Source organism: Electrona antarctica (genome assembly GCF_951216825.1).
Source record: "Electrona antarctica genome assembly, chromosome: 1".
Lineage (NCBI taxonomy): Eukaryota > Metazoa > Chordata > Actinopteri > Myctophiformes > Myctophidae > Electrona > Electrona antarctica.
Window position 1 is genome coordinate 61,258,203 of NC_136806.1, and position 21,585 is coordinate 61,279,787.

The 21,585-nt window shown below is 43.2% G+C and overlaps 1 protein-coding gene across 1 annotated transcript in view; it reads right to left on the reverse strand.

Moving 5' to 3' along the window:
- Positions 1 to 1,577: 1,577 nt before the first annotated feature.
- Positions 1,578 to 21,585, reverse strand: part of psd2 (pleckstrin and Sec7 domain containing 2) — a 43,813-nt gene continuing 23,805 nt past the window's right edge. The window contains exons 6-13 of the mRNA XM_079508563.1: positions 17,893 to 17,982; positions 17,408 to 17,451; positions 16,977 to 17,167; positions 15,949 to 16,019; positions 14,653 to 14,810; positions 13,626 to 13,770; positions 8,698 to 8,844; positions 1,578 to 3,937 (exon numbers count right to left, since the gene is read on the reverse strand). Coding sequence (XP_079364689.1) covers positions 3,713 to 3,937; positions 8,698 to 8,844; positions 13,626 to 13,770; positions 14,653 to 14,810; positions 15,949 to 16,019; positions 16,977 to 17,167; positions 17,408 to 17,451; positions 17,893 to 17,982 — 1,071 coding nt within the window. The 3' untranslated portion in view covers positions 1,578 to 3,712. The remainder of the gene's footprint in view (positions 3,938 to 8,697; positions 8,845 to 13,625; positions 13,771 to 14,652; positions 14,811 to 15,948; positions 16,020 to 16,976; positions 17,168 to 17,407; positions 17,452 to 17,892; positions 17,983 to 21,585) is intronic.

A 21,585-nucleotide genomic window follows, 5' to 3' on the forward strand; every position in this document is an offset into this window, starting at 1 on the left:
AAATCGTGAAAATATTTATTTCAGAAAACTGGAGGATTTAGAAGGATTTTTTTAAATTTTGAGGTCCGGCCTAAATGGGTCAAATAATAAGGGACAATATCGGTGGCACCCAACTGTATATTCCCATAGTGATCATTGCAATGGACTAGTGTTTGTTCAGTAATGGGGGTCTCTCTCGTCTCTCCAGCTCTTCTTTAGTGAACTTAAAATGCATTTTCCGGCCAGGATACTGATTTTATCTAATCAGGAGATAACTCATATACAGGATATAGCATGCATATACAGTTGGGTGCCACCGATATTGTCCCTTATTATTTGACCCATTTAGGCCTGACCTCAATTTTTTTTAAATCCTTCTAAATCCTCCAGTTTTCTGAAATAAATATTTTCACGATTTTTCAAAAATAGCAGATCTATGAGCTTGTAGATCTGCTATTTTTCAATAGCTAAATTATAACAATGTTTAAAACACCAAAAGGGGTTCCCGCCCCAAAATGGGTTAACTGTCCTTTTGCGCAGATCACGCAAACCTCAGCAAAAAGAAAAGGACAATATCGATGGCCTCCAACTGTAGGATAAACAAGTTGGAAGTGATAAATGGAACTTGGAACAGTATGCAATTTAACCCATTCAGGTTTGTTAAGCGTTAATGTTATACTTTAGCTATGGGTTCCGTCAATCCTGATCAAACACTATAGTCTATTGCAATGATTGAGAATAGCTTTATCTTAAGAATATATCATGTACAGCAGGGGTTCTCAACCTGGGGGTCACGACCCCTCGGTGTCCCGGAATTATTTTGGGGGGTCTCCAAATGATTTTTTTTTTTTTTTAAAGAAAAAAGCTGAATGGCTGGAAAATGGAAATGTTGAGTTTACATAGTACACACAGTGCATGCATACACTTTCCTTAATGATTATATCTGGTTTATTTATTCATGATGTATTTTCTCTATTATTAAGGTTATTGTAGCGGCCAATTTGTATTGGTGGTGGGGCGGGGGTCGCGAGACAAAGCATGTTCGGGGGTCCCCAGGCAAAAAACGTTGAGAACCCATGCAGCACCATTATATTAACACAGCTTCTGTACCAGTTGAAAACTGGTACACTCTGTAACAACAGAATGCTGTAATGTCATCACCTTTTTCTCCACGATAGAACAAAGAAAATGCCAAATTTAATTAAAGGGATATTTCACATTAAAAAAATACTTTGTAATTTTATCGTCTACTCAGGCTTATGTGAATACCCCGGACAGTTTATAATTTGCTTATTTAGATATTTGATATTCATTTTAGCTGCCTATACAAACCCATTGTAACGTCAAACTTCATTTTACCCATGTTAGATTCATCGAAAACACCCGTCCTTCTAATATGCGTTTTTTCAGTTACCGTTTTCATTTATTTTTAATATATACATTTTTTCAAAGAATAAAAAGGAGGAGGCAGGAGGAGACAAAAAAAACATGGGCACCTCACGCATTAGGACAACATCAATCACCAGAAAAAAGGACGGGTGTTTTCGATTGATCTAACATGGTTAAAATGAAGTTGGAGTTACGATTGTATACGTTTTTATAGGAAGGGGGCCGGGCAGCTACAATGAATATCAAATATCTAAATAGTAAATACTGAATTGATCAACTTTAGTGTTCACAATAGCCTGAGTAGACGATAAAAGGACCAAAAGTGAAATATCGCGTTTAACTAAAGGATGCGTTTGCGCAGTAATAATGCCCATGTCTTTGCTCATTGTCCCTCCAACCCGGTGGCTCGTCCCTCGTAAGAACTCCCAGTACCTCTTCAAACAAAGCCACGGGATCCGTCTTTGTCTCAGAATCAGTATAAACAAACGGTAAAGAAGCGGGATTGTTGTACCCCTAGAACAGGCTGAGGGTACCTTTTGATAAGCCTTGAAGAACTGTTTGAAATGTGATCGTCTGTGCGGTTGTACCACAGAAAGCCATACTGTCCATTGCTAATCAAACAGGCTAATGAGAATCCATGATTTTATTTGGATGATAACAATGCTCATTTCATTTTAATTCTATATTGCCTCTACAACTTCGACACGCACGCACGCGCACACGCAGACACACACACACACGCGCGGGCGCGCCCCAATGAAAAGCGTCACACTCAAATATTTTTTCTGTTCTGTACTTCATCCCAGTCATCGGCAATCTCCTTTGATCTACACATTGTTACAGTACAGATCTTTTCTAGCAGGGCAACTACAACAGTAGTCACTGTACTCCCGACAGGACATTAAAAATGACACGAGCGGTAAACTGTGAAAACGGAACGTTGTTCCTCTCTTTCACTCAGCTGTTGGGAGTCAGGTGAAGCTCAGCGCTCCGTGGAAGAATGCAGACGGGGGGGGGGGGGGGGGGGGGGGGGGGAGGGGGGAAATAAATACAGGAATAATATATCGGAGTCAGTGTGGGAGCTTGCAGTTCGGAGAGGTGGCCTTGTGACGAAAAGAAAAGGCCGCAGGGTTGAGTCAGGGGATAACCTACATGTGGAAACGTGAAGGAGTACCGCTCTCTCTCCCTCCATGACCGCCGTTGAGGTGTCCTCGAGCGAGCTGCTCAGGGGAGCTCCGCTCAACGCTCATAATGGTGGACTGACTGCACAGGCGGGCGGGGCCAGCTTCCAGGCCCGTATCAATGTGTCGTTTTGTTTTAGTAAGTAGGAGTTGTGAAGCAGGCATTGCTGGAAAAGACTCAATGCGTGCTCAGCAAATCCTTTCCCTGGATAAATGAAAAAGGTAAAAAAAAGAAAGAAAACAAAATAATAAACTCAAAAATAAAATAAATAAATAAATAGGCTACACACAATATCCTTGCATGAGTTCATACTTCTGAATGTTCAGATTCCTTTTTTTTTGTTCTGCTGCGGCGCGGGGACTGAAATGTCGTGATTTATAGTCCACGCACGCACGCACGCACACACACACACACACAGGCCTGTGAGTAGTCAAGTGTGCGCCGGTGAGTGAAAGAGGCCTAAATGCTACAGTACCACCTCCACCACCCTGGACCTATCACAACTCGACACCGGCTAGATGGACGGACAAGGACAGGCCAGGACAGCGTCCCTGCGGAGACGCTCCCGAAGCTTTCGGGGCGACGCACACCCTGCGTTGAACCCATTAGTGCCGTGTGAGTGACGCAGCGCAATTGTCCTCATATTTAGATGGCAATCCAAGTGCTCGTGCTGCTCATGTCAAAAGACACATTTCACAAAAAGCAATTCATTATATGTTGGTTCTTCAAAAATAATACTGACGTTTGGATCACGATAATGGATATAATGTGCAATTTATAAAATGGAAGAAACAGAGGTCAAATGGCCTGGAATCAGGGGAATGTTCTTTGTCTAAAAATGCTCAAGCACAAATCTTTGCTCAAACACAAATTAACCACAAAGGTTGATCAACTCTAGAGAGACTAGTAGTGGTAGTCCTTTCTCTTCCTCCATCTACCTTGCCTTCAACGTCCACAAGTATGTCTTAAGTCTAAACAGAACGGAGACAGGGGTGTGAAGACGCAGAGTTTCTTAGGAGCTACCGAAAAAACAACAACACAAAAAACCCTCTAATGATGCAGATTCAAGCTATGTTTGGCCACTACAGGTCAGGTTGGCAGCTGTCTTTCGGTTGTTTATGTACGTAGATGGGGGTTGATATCTGCCTCCCCCTCCTCCTTCTCAACTCCTCTGTCCCGGGGCAGCCTTCCCATTGAGCCCCCCGTGAGTCTGGCTGATGGACGGGGACGACTGCGTCTTGCGGAGGTGTCCCTCGCGGCCGGCGTGGCCGCCTCCTCCCTCTGCAAACAGGCTGCTCATCACGCTGGCCTCGATCTTCTCCAGGTCGTCCGTCTCCGCTCTGAGCTTGGCCTGCAGCAGGTTGATGTAGGTCTCGTAGCGAGTCTTCTGTGAGCGGGGGGGGGGAAGAGGGATGGGAGAGGTGGAAATGTTAGCTCGGGGGTTAGATAAAAAAAGAAATGGGGGGAAACCCCATTCCACATCGACCCTCACCTGTTCTGTAAGTCTGAGATTAAAATATGTTACATTAACAGTACAAATGGATCCAAAATGGACCCTTCCACTTTTCACACCAAGCATGATGACTTCAGTTCACACCACACACACACACACACACACACACACACACACACACACACACACACACACACACACAGACACACACACACACACACACACACACACACTTAATTAACTGGTGGGCGTGGCCACATCTAATTATTAATTTTTAGAGATTGTGTCCTCAACATTTGAGGACCAAATTTGAGGATGAAAATAGTCCCAAATTTGGGGTGTGTCCTTGAGATGATTCTTGATGGAACGTGCCAAGCAGCAAGTGGGAGGGGCTTATGGCTTAGTGGGAGGGGCTTACGGCTTAAAAAAAGAAAGAAAAGAAAAAAGCGAATCCTGAGGTCTGAGGCGGAGACATCGGTACTAGACTTCTGATTGGTCTATCACTCCTTGAGAGATAGACAGGTCTTCTCTGATAGGTCTATTACTCCTTGAGAGATAGACAGGTCTTCTCTGATAGGTCTATCACTCCTTGAGAGATGGACAGGTCTTCTCTGATAGGTCTATCACTCCTTGAGAGATGGACAGGTCTTCTCTGATAGGTCTATAACTCCTTGAGAGATGGACAGGTCTTCTCTGATAGGTCTACCACTCCTTGAGAGATAGACAGGTCTTCTCTGATAGGTCTATCACTCCTTGAGAGATCGACAGGTCTTCACTTATATTCGTTCAGAGGCACAAACACCACGCAGTTTGTCCAATCCGTGAAGCCGATGTTTTTGGGTTGACCAATCAAGGAAGACGATGCCCGTTGATCTTCCTAATATGGTCAAGTATTAAGCCCCGCCCAGAGAGACTCTGTTCAACAGTGACATCTAGTGTACGAACATCATTTTAACACTTCATGTACACTTAAAAAAATAAATCACACTCATGTGAAGTGAGGGGCACTCTTATCATCATACGTCACATTCCGTGCTCAGCCAATCAAATCATTTCCGTGGTACATACAGACACACAAAGCAGGGCATGGGAGGGGCTAGCGACGCTCAAAAAAACCAAACAAATATCTTCCTCCCAGTATTCAGTATTTTAGCGTGACGTGAGCGCCCCCTACAGAGATACTTCCGGGTCCTAATGTTTGTGTCTCTTTTGTGTCCCCATAGAGTTATACTGTGTCCCTCATAGAGTTATACTGTGTCCCCATATAATTATACTGTGTCTCCATCAGTGTTGTAACTAACGCCCTTACATCACGTTACGTTACCTAACGGCGCTACTTTTTGCAGTAACTTGTAACGGAGGCTTTACTTTTCCCTATTCCATAACGGCCTTATAGTTATTGTCCGAGCGTTACCCGCGTTATAGCGTTATTATGTCAACGTATGATCCAAGTGAAAAGTTTCCCCATACAGCGCCGTGAGTCTGTCATACAGATACCTGAACAGTGAATATTCTAAAATGGAAGATGAGCTCAAAAATACATTTGATGAATTAGAATATCTCTCTACCACTGCAGATAGGCCTATATGGACAAATTTTTTATTTGATTATTATTAATTTTTTTCATATTGCAAATTTGCACAGCACCATTTGTTTTGAAGGCAAGTTGAGGCTACAATGCCTGTCAACATGTTGACATGTTTTATTGTTCCACTACATTTCATAATGTTAGGAGGGAGTTGTCTTTTCTCTTACTGTGCGACAGAACAAAAAACCTTTTAAATCGTTTTTTATATTATTTTTTAAAGTAAAGTAAAGTAACTTTTCAAGTTACTTTCATAAAGTAAAGTAAAGTAAAGTAACTTATCTAAAAAAAGTTACTTTTTTAGATAAGTAACTATAACTATAACTCTTTACTTTTTAAAAGTAACTTGAACAACACTGGTCTCCATAGAGTTATACTGTGTCCCCATAGAGTTATACTGTGTCCCCATAGAGTTATACTGTGTCTCCATAGAGTTATACTGTGTCCCCATAGAATTATACTGTGTCTCCATAGAGTTATACTGTGTCCCCATAGAGTTAGCCAATAAAACAAGTTTCCCCGCTTTCCTTACATGTATATACATACAGTTTTACATTAACATTTTATGAGTGAATATATATGTTTAGATGCCTGTGACAGCCTGTCAGCTGGTCAGACAAGGCTGCTCTAGTCTAGAACCACCACTAGTCTGAGACTAGAACCACCACTAGTCTGAGACTAGAACCACCACTAGTCTGAGACTAGAACAACCACTAGTCTGAGACTAGAACCACCACTAGTCTGAGACTAGAACCACCACTAGTCTGAGACTAGAACCACCACTAGTAGAACCACCACTAGTCTGAGACTAGAACCACCACTAGTCTGAGACTAGAACCACCACTAGTCTGAGACTAGAACCACCACTAGTCTGAGACTAGAACCACCACTAGTCTGAGACTAGAACCACCACTAGTCTGAGACTAGAACCACCACTAGTCTGAGACTAGAACCACCACTAGTCTGAGACTAGAACCACCACTAGTCTGAGACTAGAACCACCACTAGTCTGAGACTAGAACCACCACTAGTCTGAGACTAGAACCACCACTAGTCTGAGACTAGAACCACCACTAGTCTGAGACTAGAACCACCACTAGTCTGAGACTAGAACAACCACTAGTCTGAGACTAGAACCACCACTAGTCTGAGACTAGAACCACCACTAGTCTGAGACTAGAACCACCACTAGTCTGAGACTAGAACCACCACTAGTAGAACCACCACTAGTCTGAGACTAGAACCACCACTAGTCTGAGACTAGAACCACCACTAGTAGAACCACCACTAGTCTGAGACTAGAACCACCACTAGTCTGAGACTAGAACCACCACTAGTAGAACCACCACTAGTCTGAGACTAGAACCACCACTAGTCTGAGACTAGAACCACCACTAGTCTGAGACTAGAACCACCACTAGTAGAACCACCACTAGTCTGAGACTAGAACCACCACTAGTCTGAGACTAGAACCACCACTAGTCTGAGACTAGAACCACCACTAGTCTGAGACTAGAACCACCACTAGTAGAACCACCACTAGTCTGAGACTAGAACCACCACTAGTCTGAGACTAGAACCACCACTAGTCTGAGACTAGAACCACCACTAGTCTGAGACTAGAACAACCACTAGTCTGAGACTAGAACCACCACTAGTCTGAGACTAGAACCACCACTAGTCTGAGACTAGAACCACCACTAGTCTGAGACTAGAACCACCACTAGTCTGAGACTAGAACCACCACTAGTCTGAGACTAGAACCACCACTAGTCTGAGACTAGAACCACCACTAGTCTGAGACTAGAACAACCACTAGTCTGAGACTAGAACAACCACTAGTCTGAGACTAGAACCACCACTAGTCTGAGTCTAGAACCACCACTAGTCTGAGACTAGAACCACCACTAGTCTGAGACTAGAACCACCACTAGTCTGAGACTAGAACAACCACTAGTCTGAGACTAGAACCACCACTAGTCTGAGACTAGAACCACCACTAGTCTGAGACTAGAACCACCACTAGTCTGAGACTAGAACAACCACTAGTCTGAGACTAGAACAACCACTAGTCTGAGACTAGAACCACCACTAGTCTGAGACTAGAACCACCACTAGTCTGAGACTAGAACCACCACTAGTCTGAGACTAGAACAACCACTAGTCTGAGACTAGAACCACCACTAGTCTGAGACTAGAACCACCACTAGTCTGAGACTAGAACCACCACTAGTCTGAGACTAGAACCACCACTAGTCTGAGACTAGAACCACCACTAGTCTGAGACTAGAACCACCACTAGTCTGAGACTAGAACAACCACTAGTCTGAGACTAGAACCACCACTAGTCTGAGACTAGAACCACCACTAGTCTGAGACTAGAACCACCACTAGTCTGAGACTAGAACCACCACTAGTCTGAGACTAGAACCACCACTAGTAGAACAACCACTAGTCTGAGACTAGAACCACCACTAGTCTGAGACTAGAACCACCACTAGTCTGAGACTAGAACCACCACTAGTCTGAGACTAGAACAACCACTAGTCTGAGACTAGAACCACCACTAGTCACCACGGTAGATCAAAGGCATGCGAGCGCATTTGCGCACCAACAGCTGAGAGAATGCTGACAGGCATTCAAAAGGAACTCAAATGAGATGTTAACATCCTGTAAGTAGACTTAGAAATAAAACTGGTGTTAACTAATCATTACAAGTCGCTCTTATTTTGATGAGGAAGTCCGTTTCAGTTGTAAACAAGCTACGATGACAACAGAAAGGGAAAGTTAAGTAAGTTAAGTAAAGTCACTTAACCCATTCTGGGCGGGAACCCCTTTTGGTGTTAGCATTATGTTATCCTTTAGCTATTGAAAAATAACAGATCTACAAGCTCATAGCGCGCCACTACGAGTGGCGCGCTACGAGCTTGTAGGTCTGCTATTTTTCAATAGCTAAAGCATAACACAATGCTTAAAACACCAAAAAGGGGTTCCCGACGTCCTGAACGGGTTCAAAAGGTTTCTGAGAAGCGCCGGACCGGACCGGACCGGACCGGACCGGGGTATCAAAGCACAGCAACGTGTTGCTGCTGCTTGGCCTCGTACGTACCTCATACGTGAGGTAATGCTCCTTGAGACGGGACTCCTCCCACTCGCGGCTCTTGGGGTCGGGCGTGGCGGGCGCGCTCTTCCGGTGTTCCTCCAGCTCCAGGCTCATCTGCTTCAGTTTGCCCTCGTGACTTTGCAGCTGCCCCTCCTGAGCAAAGAGGGGGAAAAAAATAGGGATAGATGATTAATTGCGAACGCAGTGAGCATTTACTATGAGACCCAGCAGATCATGTCTGTCTGTCTGTGTGTCACGCTGTAACACCACCCGCCCACCACCAGAGGGCGCAGCTGTATCACACACAAAAACACACACACATACACACACACACGCACGCACACAAAACTTTAACTTAAAAAAAAACTTAACTTAAAAAAAAAAACTTAAAAAGGAAAAACGCACGCACACACACAAAACTTAACTTTAAAAAAAACTTAACTTAAAAAGCAATTTAAAAAGGAAAAACTTAAAAAAAACTACGTAATTTATTCTAATTGTTGTTTTTGCAATTTACGAGCTGCGTTCGCTTCCCGCGTTCGCGCGTCTTACTTGTCTATATAAAAGCGGTCTCGTAAAATCTGATTTTTCGCAATGGCCAGGTTGCTAGGCAACCGCCCGACCCGTTTCGTGCACCATTCACTTCCTTGTTTAAGTCAAGGAAGCTTTGAGAAGGAAAGGAAATGTGGTCACGTGACTGGGCTGGTCCATGACACTTTCATGGACACTTTCACCGGAAGTTCAATGAATACATGGCAGTGAATGGAGCCGGCTGGACCAGCTCATAACAAACACTATTTATGAACAAACCTTTGTCATATAATTGGTTCAGGAATATAAAAGAAGACATATCACAGGTCGTTTTATAATCACTTGCTTTTCGATTTGCACAGTATATCATTTTATGGATCTAAACAGCAGCAGGTATTGTTTCTGGCTTGGAGGTATCGCGAGATTTGAATGACAGACAGAAAACGGTGGGAAGTCTTGCGATACTTGGTACAGTTGGGTGCCACCGATATTGTCCCTTATCATTTGACCCATTTAGGCCTGACCTCAAAATTTTTAAAAATCCTTCTAAATCCTCCAGTTTTCTGAAATAAATATTTTCACGATTTTTCAAAAATAGCAGACCTACAAGCTCATAGCGCGCCACTCGGTGGCGCGCTATGAGCTTGTAGATCTGCTATTTTTCAATAGCTAAATTATAACATAATGTTTAAAACACCAAAAGGGGTTCCCGCCCAAAATGGGTTAACTGTCCTTTTGCGCAGATCACGCAAACCTCAGCAAAAAGAAAAGGACAATATCGATGGCCTCCAACTGTACGTTCAGAAAGGTGCTTGGTGCTCTATAGACCGAGAAACCAGAAACGGGTCTCATGGTCGCAGGCAACGTATTTCCTGTAGGCGGAGCCGACATATCTGCGGTGTAAACAGCCAGGTCTTCTACTACAGTGAACAACGGTAGAGTGACTGATGTTAGTCTGCCTCAAACGTTACTCTTTCACCTGCTTTTTACTAACACTAACATTACAAAGATGCCCAGAACATCGGGATGAACCTGTGTAGTTTATGGCTGCTCCAACAGTAGTGGCAACATTAACAGTTTGACGCCACATCACGCGGAACCCGACTTTTAATCAAATTTCCTACGCTGCCTGGATTATTTTATTACCTTTAGAGCATACGCTGAAGTATTTGGGCATTTGTTCCGTGAAAATCGGGTAAGAAATGGTCCGTCGTCTTGTTATGATGAAACGAGCCAGCGGCCATGACAATGCGAAACGAAACCAGAGTGCAGAGCAAGTTGTAGTCCAAACAAGCCCCCCGTTCACTTGCATTGGGCTCAATTTCCCAGAAGCCCTAGCAGCCCAGCATAAGTATCGATTTCCGGTTTCGTCGTCATAACATGACGCTCTCTCCCCCTGCTCCACGGCAGAGGCGGACTTTTTTTATTATTTTTAATGCGATGCGATTTAGGTTCATAAAACAAATAGCGGGTCTGTCGTATTACGCAGCGTAACACTGGATCAAACAATTCCCGGCACTAGAACTGTTAATTTTTTTTTTTTAAATGTCAAAATATCCACCGCGGTGGCTGAGACCAGAGCCATTGATTAATGGTTGAGACAAAGCAGTGGAAGGTCCTGAAAGATACATAACGTCAGTCTTACCCAATACCCAATCTTTCTGTTTTATGAACACAAGGCTGCTGTACTTTATACCTCATACTAAGCATTTAAAGTATGAGGTTGCCAAAACAGTGGGTTGGGACCCATTTGTGGGTCACTGACACATTTGTATGGGTCCCTAAATGTTTTGTTTCCTACATTTGGTTTTACATTTTTTACCATTTGAATTTTTTTTTTTAAATCCCCAAAAAGCAATACTTTTCATGAATGAAAAACAAAATGATGAAATGAAAGAACAATCTGAGGAAAATCCCATTAAATAGAACAAATATTTAAAAACGAGTGAAAATAGCTGATCTACAAGCTCAAGTGGCGCGAAGTGGACAGTACACTGCGCAAATCCTATAGCACCTCAACCAGGTACTATAGGATATGTTGAGTCTAGTGGTGCAGGAGGGTAGGATATAGTACCTGGTTGGGTCTAGTGGTGGAGGGTAGGATATAGTACCTGGTTGGGTCTAGTGGTGCAGGAGGGTAGGATATAGTACCTGGTTGGGTCTAGTGGTGGAGGGTAGGATATAGTACCTGGTTGGGTCTAGTGGTGCAGGAGGGTAGGATATAGTACCTGGTTGGGTCTAGTGGTGCAGGAGGGTAGGATATAGTACCTGGTTGAGTCTAGTGGTGGAGGAGGGTAGGATATAGTACCTGGTTGGGTCTAGTGGTGGAGGAGGGTAGGATATAGTACCTGGTTGGGTCTAGTGGTGGAGGAGGGTAGGATATAGTACCTGGTTGGGTCTAGTGGTGGAGGAGGGTAGGATATAGTACCTGGTTGGGTCTAGTGGTGCAGGAGGGTAGGATATAGTACCTGGTTGGGTCTAGTGGTGCAGGAGGGTAGGATATAGTACCTGGTTGAGTCTAGTGGTGGAGGAGGGTAGGATATAGTACCTGGTTGAGTCTAGTGGTGGAGGGTAGGATATAGTACCTGGTTGAGTCTAGTGGTGGAGGAGGGTAGGATATAGTACCTGGTTGAGTCTAGTGGTGGAGGGTAGGATATAGTACCTGGTTGAGTCTAGTGGTGCAGGAGGGTAGGATATAGTACCTGGTTGGGTCTAGTGGTGCAGGAGGGTAGGATATAGTACCTGGTTGGGTCTAGTGGTGCAGGAGGGTAGGATATAGTACCTGGTTGAGTCTAGTGGTGGAGGAGGGTAGGATATAGTACCTGGTTGAGTCTAGTGGTGGAGGAGGGTAGGATATAGTACCTGGTTGAGTCTAGTGGTGGAGGAGGGTAGGATATAGTACCTGGTTGAGTCTAGTGGAGGAGGGTAGGATATAGTACCTGGTTGGGTCTAGTGGTGCAGGAGGGTAGGATATAGTACCTGGTTGGGTCTAGTGGTGGAGGGTAGGATATAGTACCTGGTTGAGTCTAGTGGTGGAGGAGGGTAGGATATAGTACCTGGTTGAGTCTAGTGGTGCAGGAGGGTAGGATATAGTACCTGGTTGAGTCTAGTGGTGGAGGAGGGTAGGATATAGTACCTGGTTGAGTCTAGTGGTGGAGGAGGGTAGGATATAGTACCTGGTTGAGTCTAGTGGTGCAGGATGGTAGGATATAGTACCTGGTTGGGTCTAGTGGTGGAGGAGGGTAGGATATAGTACCTGGTTGAGTCTAGTGGTGCAGGAGGGTAGGATATAGTACCTGGTTGAGTCTAGTGGTGCAGGAGGGTAGGATATAGTACCTGGTTGGGTCTAGTGGTGGAGGGTAGGATATAGTACCTGGTTGGGTCTAGTGGTGGAGGAGGGTAGGATATAGTACCTGGTTGAGTCTAGGGCCTCATTCACACGTACCAAACACCAATCAAGCAAATGTCGTTTTTGAGTGGTGTAAACCACTCCTACAACTGGCTTTGTTAGTTTACGTGTCTGTCTGTCTGTCTGTCTGTCTGTCTGTTCGTACCAAAAAATGAGCACGGTTGCTATGGTCACCCAGTTCACACGGGTGTGATTTCATTACGTCAGACATTACGTCGGACCACAGCTGATCAGTCTATATAAGACCTTACACCACTCAGTTCACACGGGTGTGATTTTTTTGTTTTTTTGGGCCACCACAATGCTTTTCCAATGGGAGTCACATGGTTTGACCAAACATTTTTGTTTGATGAGGAGCAGAACACCACCAGCAATCAGACACAAATGTTTGATCAAACCATGCGACTCCCATTGGAAAAGCATTGTGGTGGCCCAAAAAAATGACCAAACATTTGCTTGATTGGTGTTTGATACGTGGTTGAGTCTAGTGGTGGAGGAGGGTAAAGTGCAGTGGTTCCCAAAGTGGGGTCCGGGGACCCCCAGGGGTCCTTGAGGGAGTTCCAGGGGGTCCCCAGCAAAATGCTAATTAGGAACTAAGGGTCCATTTGGTTCCATTTGTACACTCTCAGAGTTAAATTGATTTTACAATATACATTGGGGTCCCAGAGTTAGAAATGCTATTGAAAAATAGCAGATCAGAGAAGAGAAAAATAGCAGATCTACAAGCAGATCTACAAGCTCATAGCGTGCCACCGAGTGGCGCGCTACGAGCTTATAGGTCTGCTATTTTTGAAAAATCGAAGAACGACTGACATAGAAACATAGCTTTTTCAGAAAACTGATGTAGAAGACATTTTTAGAATCTGATCTCAGGTCAAAACGGGTTAAGAGGGTTCCTTGGCGTATATTTTCAAATGGGGGTGCGCGGGCTAATGACTGTCAATGTGGGGGTCCTTGGCATGATAAAGTTTGGGGAAGCTATGATATAGTGTACCTGGTTGAGTCTAGTGGTGGAGGAGGGCAGCAGCGGCCGGCAGAACTTCCTCATGGAGCCGATGGCGGCGGGGAACGCCGGGGCGGAGAACAGCGCCGCGACCAGGTTGATCCGAAAGATCCACGACAGCATCTCCTCTTCACTCCTGCCAACCGAGAGACACGGCCAAAATGTTGCTTTAGTTTTACACGCACGCGATATAGAAAGAACTCCCATCGTAACAACCGACGGCAACAAAAGAAAAAAAGCACAAAACGCGTGATGACGACGATGACGCAGTGTGGATTTTGACGGCACATTTTGATTTTAGTTTTAGTCATAGTCTTTTGAATTGTTTTCATTTAGTTTTAGTCTAACTAAATATCACAAGATTTTAGTCGACCAACTCAGGGATTAAATACTAACGATTAAAGACTAAATACTAGGCCTTGATGCCGTCGTAATGGCTGATTTTACACTTGATGAAAATAGCAGAACTACAAGCTGTGTCGCAGGAGAGTGTAGATCTTCTATCACAGTACTGTTAAGTACTGTATTTACGGAATTTATTGTCTCCCGTCTTTCCACGAAATCATCATCATCATCATCATCATACTATCAATGTCTGTCTGAATGTCTGTCTGTCAGAAACACCGCCGTATGGGGGTGCATACTTAGTTTAGACTAGTCATTGGTTAGACATGGGTTAAGGTTAGGTTTAGGTGTGCTGCCCCGTGGGAGGTTAGGTTTAGGGTGAGGGTTTGAGATAGGTTGTAGTTGTAGGACTAATGACTGGTCTAACCAATGACTAGTCTAAACCAAAAACTGTCTAAACTAAGTACTGCACCCGCCGTATCTCCTCACCGCCTGCACCAATCGCTCCCACTTTTCACACAGGCATTGACCATAATAATATGGAGGTCTTAACGAAGCCCTTTTTCCAATTTAACAAATTATAAATGAATAATGAATTGATTAGTGAATTAAAAATGCGAAAACGCATTAGTCATCAACACAAATGAACGAGCTCCGTCCCTGAGTGACTCACGGGGCCTGCAGCAGGAACACCCTCCAGTCGGACGTCTTGAGCTTCAGCACGTTGGCCCTCTTGCTGTAGTCGGTGGCGCGCGTGGCCAGGGCGTGGTGGACGCGCACCGCGTTCTTCAGGTCCACCTCCGACACGTCTGCGTCCGGCTTGTACTCGTCCTGAACGGTGGGCGGGGAAAAACTAGTCACCGTTTTTACTTAAAGGGGAAAAACACACATTTTCAACATTTTACTATGTCATTAATATACCTTAGAGCTGTTGTGTGGAAATAATAAAAAAGTCCCCCCATTTTGTGTTTCCTAGAACTGTAATTATGAAAAAAATCATTAACATGGTGAAACACATCTTGATGATGTCATCAAGATGTTAATGATTCTTTTCAGACCTCTAGTTCTAGGAAACACAGAATGGGGGGACTTTTTTATTATTTCCACACAACAGCTCTAAGGTATATTAATGACATAGTAAAATATTTTTTTATTTAACCTTTATTTAACCAGTAAAAAACACATTTTCAAGTGGGCAGAATACATAATACACTTTCAAACGCTACATTGTATACTACATTGTGAAATACTGATATATTATTGATTTCAGCTGTTACAGTTCCAAATATGCAAACGCGACCCGCTTTAATTACTTAAGTCTATATATGTAGCTTAACCCATTTTGGACTGACGCCGATTCTAAGAACTAAAACCTGACCTACGTTTTCTGAAAAACTTCAAATATTTATATAGCAGCATCAAATTATTTGAAAGTTTTGCATACTGTACAGAACCCCAAAAAGGGGTTCCCGTCCAGAATGGTAGGGTTACAAAAAGGGGTTCCCACCTATAATGGGTTAATGACTAGTATTAAAATGTTATTGTCTTTTTTTTATGTCCATTTAATTCATGAAGTTAACATAACTACACTTTTCAGGATTCCAATTCAAAAATAGCAAAATAATTATTCAGGATTTCAATAGCAAAAAATTGCTGTTCTACAAGCTCAAAACGTGTCGCAGTGCGACACGTGTTGAGCTTGTAGACCGGCTTTGGACTTGGAGAGAAAGTTACCGAGCCCTGGTCAATACCACTGTTCAACCAGCAGAGGGAGACAAACACTTGTATTGGAGCAGTCCCTGTTGAGAGGACACACATTTTCGCCTTTCCCAAACAAAGTCATGGTCGCCCGGCAAAGCACACACACACACACAGTCACACACGAGAAGCTATACTAGCAAACCGGCTGCAGCTGCTTTGGCTGCGGTGGTGGTGGATGTGTGTTGCTATAGCAACCAACAACGGTTACCTTCTGGAGATACAGGATCATTCCCTTCAGAACCGCATAGAACTTCTTCCAGCCACGCCGACCCCGTGGGGCTGCAAGAGAGACAGAGAGAGAAAGGAGGGGGAGGGGGGGGAGAAAGAAACCATGTGAGAAGGAGAGGGAGCGAGAGATGATGTCATATTAATGGAGGATGTTAGGGAAAGAGAGAGGGAGGGGGGAAGTGAGATAGACAAACAAGGGGTGAGTCAGTGAGAGGCAGAGACGGTTCTATGTAACACTTACAGCAAACATTATAGTGTCGCTATCGGGAGGAAACCACTTAAAAAATCACACCCGTGTGAACTGAGTGTGCAAATCCCCCCCCCCCCCCCCCACTCCCCCCTCTCTCTCTCTCTCTCTCATTAGCAGGCAACAGTGCAATACTATCTATCTGTCTCTGGCACAACAGCGCCCCTACTGGTACTCATGAGTCACACATGAGTCACACACAAACATAGTCACAAACATAGTCACAGGTCACAGACATTGCTGTTCCTTGGAGTGGTTGAACCACTCAAAAATATTGAACCAATGAAAAGTATTAAAAAGCGATTAGGACAAAACCTCTTATCCCATTTTTGACCTGAGATCAGATTCTAAAAATGTCTTCTAAATCCTGACAGTTTTCTGAAAAAGCTATGTTTCTATGTCAGTCGACATAGAAACATAGCTCGTAGCTCGTACCTACTCGTACCGAGTGGCGCTATGAGCTTGTAGATCTGCTATTTTTCAATAGCTAAAGCATAACATGATGCTAACACCAAAAGGGGTTCCCGCTCCATTGGAGCCTCAAACTGTCTGCTAAAGCAACTCCGCCACCTCTCCCCCTCTCATGCAAGTAATTGACAATATATAAAGTCACAACACCAACTTTGATGAGGCAGTATTTGTTTTCCAAATATAAGGTTTTCTTCATTTCCTGATTCTTTTTTTTTTTTCTCCATTTCCTAAAAATTTACGTTTTGGAGTTCAGAGATATCTGTATTGTGCGTGCGTGCGTGCGCTCTCACTGCGCTTGCCGTCCATGTCCGCGTGGCTCTTTCGGGTCAGGACTCCATGTTTGTAGGTGACGGCGTTCAGGATGATGGGGATGGTGATGAAAGGGTTGTTGCCGTCCGTTACCCGGGTGATGCGCTTGTTCCCGCTCTCACACTGCTCCTCCACCAGCTCCGACAGACTCTTCCTCAACTCCTCCTCATCTCTGCCACACACACACACACACACACACACACACACACACACACACACACACACACACACACACACACACACACACACACACACACACACACACACACACACACACACACACACACACACACACACACACACACACACACACACACACACACACACACACACACACACACACACAGTCAGCACAAATTCATGACGAATCACCCCATCAGCCGAGATGTAAAAAAAAGTAAAAGATACTCACACTGCCCATTCGAGCTTCTCATTTTTTATGGAGTTGTACAACACCTGTAGACAAGCAAGAAAAAACAAACACACTTAGGGCTCTATTTTCGTCCATGCTAAACCTCCTATCACTAAACGACTTAAAAAAGGGCAGAAACGGTAATATATCGGGAGCGATGCGATAAAAAAAAAAGAATCACAAATCACATCCGAACATCGGATGGATGATCATCACCGCGGACAGCGCTCGTAGTTTCAGAGATAATAGCCAAAGAAGAGTCTACTTTTAATGGGCACACACGTTTCCTTGTGCTGGGAGTGACGAAGGCGTTGCCTATAGCAACCGGGTCAGTGTTAACAGTTGATTTTCAGCGAGGCAGTTTCATATCGATAAAGAACATGAATTAGTATTCCGTCAGAAGCCGACAACGGTTGGATTTTTTTAAATGACGGAATATTCCGCCAAAGGCAATAAAGGTGTTAAGAGGTGTTTGAGCGCTGTACCTTTAATAAGTCTTTGGGGAAGTCTTTGCCGTTGTTGAGGCTGTCCAGATTACTGATGAACTGCTGACAAGACATTTTCTTCCCAATATTCTGAGGAGAGGTAAATAAATGTTTAAAAAAATTAAAAAAAAGACCAAAAGACAGATTATTAGGCGAAGAAAAGGGTAGAGAGGAGAGAGGGAAATGAAATGTAAGAGACGAGAGAGACGGAGGGGAAAGAGATGCAGGGAAATGAATACATTTCATAGGCCCCAAGAGTTCAAAACTTTTAACCTCTAGCCGAGTGGATCAGACTTGGATTTTTGGCAGTTCAAAAACCCCAAATCAGGATCGAGGTGACTCGGATCAGGACATCGAATCCAAGCTTTAACCCATTTAGACCCGGAACTCATGCGTGTCATTTAATTGACATGGTTTTAATGGGGTCATTTAAACATATGTTTCGATATATACGTAAGTCGTATCGTTGCTAAACTGAAATATTTTAATGTGATTTTAAGGAAGAGTTGTGTACTTGGAAAATAGCATAATTCATAAAGATTGCTCTAAATTGCTGTCACCATGATGTTGTTCTTCACATCCACTATGTGGCGATAGATTCAATAACTTGTAATAATAATAATAATAATAATAATACAAATTATAATAATAATAATATTTTATTTGTAACGCACTTTACATTTGAAACAAATCTCAAATCATCAAGAGAAAAATAAAAGCAGAAATATTTGAAAGGACTAAGATAAGAATAAAACAATTAATGCATGCCGATTAGTGGTCACCTATACAAAGTTATTCAGGATCCGGTAAACTTGAAAAATAAGATGGCTCCGTCTGGCTATGGGAGACTAGGATCTGAGTAATCCTACCCTGAATTAGCCTGGATCCAGCCCAAAGACCCCGCCCACTCTCTGAGTGGACTGCATCTCTTGGTCTGGTGTTGCACTGTGAACCTATAATTTCTTCGGTAGAAAAATGTATTATCCAATGAGAATCGGTGGTGGGGGGGGTGGGTCTAACAAACAACCAATCAGCGCCGAGTCCCGTTTTCAGCGTCATCACGCAGCGCAACACACAGAGGGTTGAGTGAAATTCTAATCCCCTCCCCCTTGAAATCGCTCAGACAGGAGACAATGTCAGACTGAAGCTTCAAGAAAGCTACAGTCTGATAATCAGGCTAACCCTGAATTGCTTTGAAATACTTGGACAAAATGTAGTTAGATTGTCTGATCCTGGATCCCATAGGGATTACAAGTTTTGAATTGATTAGAGGTAATAAAATATTTATCTCTGGAATCAAATGCATTGTGTGACTGTGGAGCATGCCATATGGTACACATAATACAGTTCAACTTCAGACAGAAGCAAATGTAATGCAATGTTGAGCTGTCAATGCATGAAAGTCTGTGTTCCTCCACTGGGTGGCAGTATTAAGCAGCTAATACATAAACATTGCAACTGGACAGTTTCAAACATCAGCTTTGTCTTGTGACTGGTTCAATCATTTAAGCAGCCTTTGGCTAATAAAGAGTGGAATTGGCCAGTGCTCTCGAAAATGTGACATTAAAAGAACCTCGTTAATTCAGTACCTCTTAAATCACAAACAACTATGCGCCAGTGAATAGAAAATGTGTGCCTTTAGGATCACAATGTACACTATTTACAAGTAAGACGCGCGAACGCGGGAAGCGAACGCAGCTCGTAAATTGCAAAAACAATTAGAATAAATTACGTAATTTTTTAAGGTTTTTTTTAAGTTCATTTTTTGTGTTTTTTAAGATTTTTTTTTAGGTTAAGTTTTTTTTAAGTTAAGTTTTTTTTTAAGTTAGGTTTTTTTTTAGGTTAAGTTTTTTTTTTAAGTTAAGTTTTTTTTTAAGTTTTTCCTTTTAAAGTTTTTCCTTTAAGTTTTTTTTTTAAAGTTTTTTTTTAAGTTAAGTTTTTTTAAAGTTTTTCCTTTTTAAGTTTTTTTTTTAAGTTAAGTTTTTTTTTAAGTTAAGTTTTTTTTAAGTTAAGTTTTGTGTGTGTGTGTGTGTGTGTGTGTGCGTGCGTGCGTGCGTGTGCATGTGTGTGTGTTTTTGTGTGTGATACAGCTGCGCCCTCTGGTGGTGGGCGGGTGGTGTTACAGCGTGACACACACACACACACACACACACACAGACACACAGACACACAGACATGATCTGCTGGGTCTCATAGTAAATGCTCACTGCGTTCGCAATAATAATAACTTTATTTATATAGCACTTTTTAAAACATGCGTTACAAAGTGGTGAACAACAGTTGAATGATGGAACCATGACTGGGGTCACAACAGAGGTGCTGTGGAACACAAACCCCCGTTTAATGGCAACAACTGAACATCCATTCCCTTATCCTAACACCTACACTATGGGCAGTATTGTGCGTGTCTTAAGTACCAGGTCTTATTACTTAACTTAAGACCTGGAGGCGTGATCAATGGCATTTGGCTATTCTGAGTGGCCAAACAGCATTGCCCACGCCTCCAGGTCTTAAAGGAGCATTCAGTGATTTGGGTAATTTGGAAAAAACCCCGGTCCACCCCGGTAACAAGATGTGCGCTCTACAGTGGGGGAAGTACAACAGACCAACAGCATGTGCACCAAGGCCCGCCCCACTCAATCATGATTGGAGGAAGGCCCCTCTCATCCTGATTGGATGAAGGCTTTGCCACCCAAAGCCCAAACCGAAACTAGGGTTTTTTTACTCCAGGGGCTCACTGGGGACAGAGAGGAACTCCTTATATGGTCAGCACACTTTATAGTAGGGAGGATTATCCAAAAAATAAGAAAAAATAAGTGATATTTGAATTAAGTGAAATCACTGAATATACCTTTAAGTTAAATCATAAGACCTGGTACTTAAGACACGCATAATACTGCCCTTTATGTCATAACATAACGTTGTGCCGCTGTCTTTGTATGGTCAGCGCTTCACAACCAAGCACTATGACTATAAAGAAATAGTTTTGGGGGATAGCCGATAGCAGAGTGGTTAACCGGTTAAAACCGGGATAGCGTCTGTGTCAATTTAATAGCGTTGGCTATTCAGAAATAGCAGGGGAAAAAAATCTTGAATGAGAACGACTGGTTTAGAAGGCATTTGTAGAATCGGCCTCAGATCTTAATGGGTTGATACAGTTGGGTGCCACCGATATTGTCCCTTATCATTTGACCCATTTAGGCCTGACCTCAAAATTTAAAAAAATCCTTCTAAATCCTCCAGTTTTCTGAAATAAATATATATTCACGATTTTTCAAAAATAGCAGACCTACAAGCTCGTAGCGCGCCACTCGGTGGCGCGCTATGAGCTTGTAGATCTGCTATTTTTCAATAGCTAAAATATAACAATGTTTAAAACACCAAAAGGGGTTCCCGCCCAAAATGGGTTAACTGTCCTTTTGCGCAGATCACGCAAACCTCAGCAAAAAGAAAAGGACAATATCGATGGCCTCCAACTGTAAGGATTAACCAGTGGTGTAATGGTGAATTATAAATAAAAATCAGCGGTGCGGTATTTAAAATTGTAGTTCTAGCGTGCACGTGTGCACCGTACCGTAATGTTACGGTGCCGTACCTGCACATGCGTGTGAAAAACTACTGGTCACACGCCGTGGTACCCCGTGTTACGTTTTTAATTAAAAAATCTTTTTCGTTTTTTTTTTAATGTAGGCT